We start from the raw sequence: 5,185 nt of genomic DNA, 5'->3' as shown, positions 1-5,185 counted from the left end.
CCAACTGAACACTGTGTAATGTAACGTAAGAGTGTTGACACATGCGGCAGGATCTGTTGAAATGCATCAACATGGAAATGATGTAATGTGAATTGTGCTTTGCAACTTGATAAGAGTATTTTCGCAATATATGAATTCCAGATCACTATTCACTGTGAGTTGTCAGTACACAGAGCTATGGTGTTGCAATGGAAAATTTATTGATAGCCGATTTAGTCGCTTCCCCGTTCTGCAAAGAGTGGGTCAATTGAGATCGGTCGATGGTAAGCTTATAGGAAGTTACAAATTTGGTGGTACAGCAGCAAAGAGAAGTTTAGTGGTGTAGTACATTCACAGTACACTTGTCTGAATTCAGGCTGGAGTCTGGGATGGGGAACCTCATGCGAGGCGGGAGTTCCACGGACAAAGTCAACACCGACAGCTCTTTAAAAGGTATGAGCTCCCGAAGTGTCTTTCTTATTTTTTAAATAACATAATAGCATTTTGCATAGTGCATAGTGAAATAATATATAATATCTCAGCAATGTTGAGAGCAGTGATGAGATGTCGTGGTCTTAAGCTACATTCAAAAATAATTTCACACAAAAACCACAAAGAAATGAAATGGCAATCATTTCCAAGGTTTGGTCTTAGACATCTTTGGACTTTTCCAAATCATGATGTCTGCGCATCAGCATGTGGCTGTTTTTGTAAACGTTATAATTATTGTGCTTGGCAGGTTCAGAGGATGACATGGTGGTGGTGCTTCAGGACTACCCGTTGCCTGAAATCAGCGAGCCCATCTACAGGATGGGGGAGAAGCTCAGACTCATCGCTCAGTACGATCATGTTTTTGCATTCTTGATTAAAAAATAAATAATCCCATCGAGATGTACATTTGGTAAACGGAAGATCTCAAATAACTATAAGGGAAAGAAGTCTAATTTGTAACTTGAGGCTTTGAGTTTACAGAATAGAGAAGTGCTCACACAAAAAGGTCAGTTGTTGATTCCTCTTTGCTTCTCATGGTGGTTAGGGAGGCGTACTGGTGGAGAGTACGCTCTATCCAAACACAAAAGGAGAACTACATACCTAACAGCCATGTGGCAAAGGTATTCCATGGGTAAGTCAAAATATACTGACAGTATTCTCTAAAATCAGCCTTGTTGATCTCTTTGAATTTGCTTCAGATTGATAACAGCAAAATACCATACTTTTTCCACTACAATAATCTAAGCTCTCAGGAAGCGGGAGATGTTAGTAACTCGAGATTGTTGTGTAGATTTTAAGGTTTTGTCATTAATACGAATTATATTTTACTGCTAATGTGTAAAATGTGCATGTTATGTGATCTTTTACTCATAGCATGTTTTTGTTTGGTTAGTTGGCTGTTTGAGTCGGTCGAGAGGCAGAAGGCCGAAGAGCTGCTCTGTCTACCCGGCAACAGAGTGGGCTCCTTCCTGGTGCGGGAGAGCGCCAGAGAGAGAGGTGAGTACAGCAGAGTCCGCAATCAGCTGTGCTGCTCCAGTTTCATGAGTCAAGAAAATGGTATTCACTGTAATTTCCACCTGAATACATACAGTCTTAGGGGAATTGAGGATTTGGAATGGAAAAATATTTTTGCCGTAATTTAATACAGTTGAGATGTTATCGCAATGGCTCAAATGTACAGAATTTCAGACCTGGGTCAACCACATTGTTCAAGGCTCATGTATCTAATTTCTGAAAGTGGATCTTTGATGCACGTCATCACAACTTGCTCAAACCCCATAATTTCCGTCTCAAAAATAGTCTAAAAAAACGAACAACAGAAAAGGACATGCAAAAAGAATGACATTTTCGGAAATATGTTTCTTCACTTTGTTGCTGAGGGTTAGTTAGAAATAGTTAGAAGTCAAGAATCAAAGCAGCCAAAAAATTAGCTGCCATCCTAAACGTTTGTAAAACCACAAATTGAAATGCTTAAAAAAAAATTGCACGGATTAAACAGACAAATAATACATTAATTATTGAGCTTTACAGATAAGCCGATTTTTTACCTTTGGACTGTCCTGGCTAACTTTTTCCACTTTTCTAGTCTTTATGTTAAACTAAGCTGACCATCTCTTGGCTGCAGCTTTACATCCACCAAACCTTCTCATTTAATTCTCTGGAAGATATTGTGGTCATATTTTGCAAAAAATCCACATTGACCATGCATGAAAGAGATGTGATCGGCGGTAAAGGGTTGACATTCACAATACTTCTGCTTTTACATTAAATAGTTATTGACGTTTTTGGGGTTCTGGAAAAATTGCCTTGACCTGATACCATTGTGTGTTTGTTTTCTAAAAGCTTGGTGCCATGATTGAAATATTTTTGTTAAGTGCATGGTTTGTGTCATACCCTCAGGTCTGTATTCGCTCTCAGTGAAGCACAGGATCGTAAAGCACTATCGTATCTTCAGACTGGACAACAGCTGGTACTACATCTCCCCTCGCCTCACTTTCCAGTGCCTTGAAGATATGATCAACCACTACTCTGGTGGGTGGATGCACATGCAGATAAATAACTATACAGAGTGACACAGTTCTAAAAGCAACAAAAAGGAAACGAGCACTACAACATGTGGAACCATACAAACACACAAAGTCAATCAATCACACGCACTGAAGCAATGACAAATTCATCATGTTCTTAATTTAGCACTCTTTCTTATCAGCGACTTCCAGTATATTTCTTGCTCTGACAGGAGATTTTTGGTAGCAAACCCGAAAATGAGATACAGATATGAATGCTTTATAATGACTGGTACGTAATTATAGAACATTGTTATCGTTATTTGTTGTAATAGTGAACCTATTCTTGGCCAATGTGGATGAAGTTTGGTTTGTGTTTTTACCTGAGCAGTAGAGTGTGAAGGTAGGAAAGGCAAATTATGCAAAATATCATCTGTTTGTTTGTAAGCTTTTGAACAGTTTTTAACTTCCTCTATCCCCGCCTTTTTCAGACTTCGCAGATGGCCTGTGTTGTGCATTAACCTCCCCGTGTCTGTCAGGAATGACCCCGCCATCAGATGCATCTCCTGGAGCTCCACCTGTAGTCATGCGACGAAACTTTGACTGGAAGAAGATAGACAGGTACATTAGAAGCTCTGTGATGATCTGTACCAGCGTTAACCTTTCAGAATACTGACTTATATAGCTTATTACTGTAAGTCCAAGTAGCAAAGATCAGATGTTATATTGAGTTATCTGCTGATAACATTCTCAAATAATTAATCAAATAATAACCAATTAATTGCTTTGCATATTAAATGAAGGATAACTGTGAAAATGTACTATTACAATTTCCTAGAGTCCAACATTACTTTTTTTAGATTGCTTGTTTTGTCGAACCAGCTATAAAGAGAAAGAAAAGCAGTAAATGCGCAAGCTGTTTGCCATTTTCTATTGAAAGATGTCTGAAATAATTAAGCGATGATCAAAATGTATTTTCTTTTAATTGGTTAATTGATTAATGAACTACTTGTTATTTAATACAGATATTCAAGTGGGATCTGTAGTGGGTGGATTTGGAAATCCAGGAGACGATACACATTATTTTCATACTTTTTCACAAGTGAACAAGTAAATGTAAACATTAAGATGCTATGTTGTCATGTATTTGTTCCTCTTCTCCTTTTTTCCCTGTGAAAGGGTTTTTACTATCTTTATTGGGGGAGTTTTTCCTGATCCGATGTGAGGTCCCGGGATAGGGATGTCATGTGTACAGATTGTAAAGCCCTCCGAGGCAAACTTGTATTTGTGATGTTGGGCTATATAAAATAAACTGAATTGAATTGAATTGAATTAACAGGAGACAGCTGGTCAGCACAGACAGCCCCGGTGACAACATGGTGAGCTACGGAGTCAGAAACAGCATCGCCGCCTACTTGTCCTTTTCTGGGAATGACTCTGCACAGACACGAGCAGAAAGCCGGAAGAAAAAGAGGAAATCTGTTTACGCTCTCCCTGAAAATGGCCTCGGAAACATTGACTATGATGATGACTTCTAGAGAGAGCAGCGAAGCTCAAGAGACTGGAAGAACTTCAAGTGGAAAGCAGCACATGGCGCCCTTCTCTCAAATCCACCACCTTTCTAATGTGGGCTGTGAAATAACATTTAAACATTCCAAACATCGCAGTGTGTTAGTTTCTAATGTGAGCACTTAAATACTTTAAAGATAACACACATTGCATGACCACTTACACTTTGACTCAGCCAATAAGACGGATCTTTATGGAGTTGAACTGATCGACGGTGCAATTTAACTCTGATGTGCATTCTGCTTATGAATTATGATGGCAAGGAAACCTGAATGCTATGGATAGTGTTTGGTATTATTATTTGTATGAGTATTCGTGGCTTTCAAACTTTTTTCCTGTGTTCTTAATAAATGTTATACAGTATGGTTAAATGGTTGTGACATCAACTTAATCATGCATTTTTATACATGGTCAAGTTGATGTGGAAAACGTGTTAGCAAACAGTATTTATAAATGCGGTATAGATATGAAGCAGCGTTAGCAATGTTTTGGTCTCCACCAACTCCAGAGGGAAATATTTCAGTCGGAAATATTTGGTGTCGGAGAAGCATAATAAATAATCATTTGGAAAAAGATCAACTTCACTGAGGGATTCACAAATTGTTCCGAAGTGGAACAAACTGTTTACGGAAACAAGCCAAACTTTTGATGTTTGTTGAACTTCCTCTGTCCAGCTATGTCTATTCTTGTCAGTGTGACATTTTCACCAAATGACTTAACACCTGCCATTTCATAAGAGAACAGATAACAGCACATATTTGATAAAGGAATGCAAACAGAAAACATGCATCACTCCCCTTTGACACTTTCTTGTTTGTGCCTGAACAACTTCCTCTTCTGTTTCTAAGAGCTTGACCTAAACATTTTTAACCGCTAACCCCAAAGAGCAGACTCTATGTGAAAACATCAACTTGGGTATAAATAAAGAGAGCAGCATTTGTTGCTATCTATAGTTTTCTGCTCCTTGCTGGTACATCTAAGTCAGACAGTTTAGCATGATACAAAGTCAGAGAATATCAGCAGAAGCAGAGTCAGTTAGATACATTTATGTTCCACAACACAAACTTGTTTCTTCATGCCTTTGAGACTACTCAAATACAGTCTAAGATGGAAGAAAATCACTTGCATCACTTTGCAAT

At 38.5% G+C, this 5,185-nt stretch overlaps 1 protein-coding gene across 1 annotated transcript; it reads left to right on the top strand.

The window, feature by feature from the left end:
- Nucleotides 1-368: 368 nt before the first annotated feature.
- sla1a (Src like adaptor 1a) lies at nucleotides 369-4,885 on the top strand (the record flags this gene model as incomplete). Its single annotated transcript, XM_079232338.1, has 7 exons — nucleotides 369-432; nucleotides 719-818; nucleotides 1,016-1,102; nucleotides 1,364-1,467; nucleotides 2,371-2,502; nucleotides 2,969-3,098; nucleotides 3,817-4,885. The coding sequence occupies 7 exons, from the start codon at nucleotides 369-371 to the stop codon at nucleotides 4,013-4,015; spliced, it is 816 nt and encodes a 271-aa protein (XP_079088464.1). The 3' UTR covers nucleotides 4,016-4,885.
- Between the last annotated feature and the right edge of the window lie 300 nt (nucleotides 4,886-5,185).

Source organism: Taurulus bubalis, assembly GCF_910589615.1.
Source record: "Taurulus bubalis genome assembly, chromosome: 16".
Lineage (NCBI taxonomy): Eukaryota > Metazoa > Chordata > Actinopteri > Perciformes > Cottidae > Taurulus > Taurulus bubalis.
Note: the sequence above shows the minus strand (reverse complement) of the source record. Positions and strands in the feature narration are given on the sequence as shown.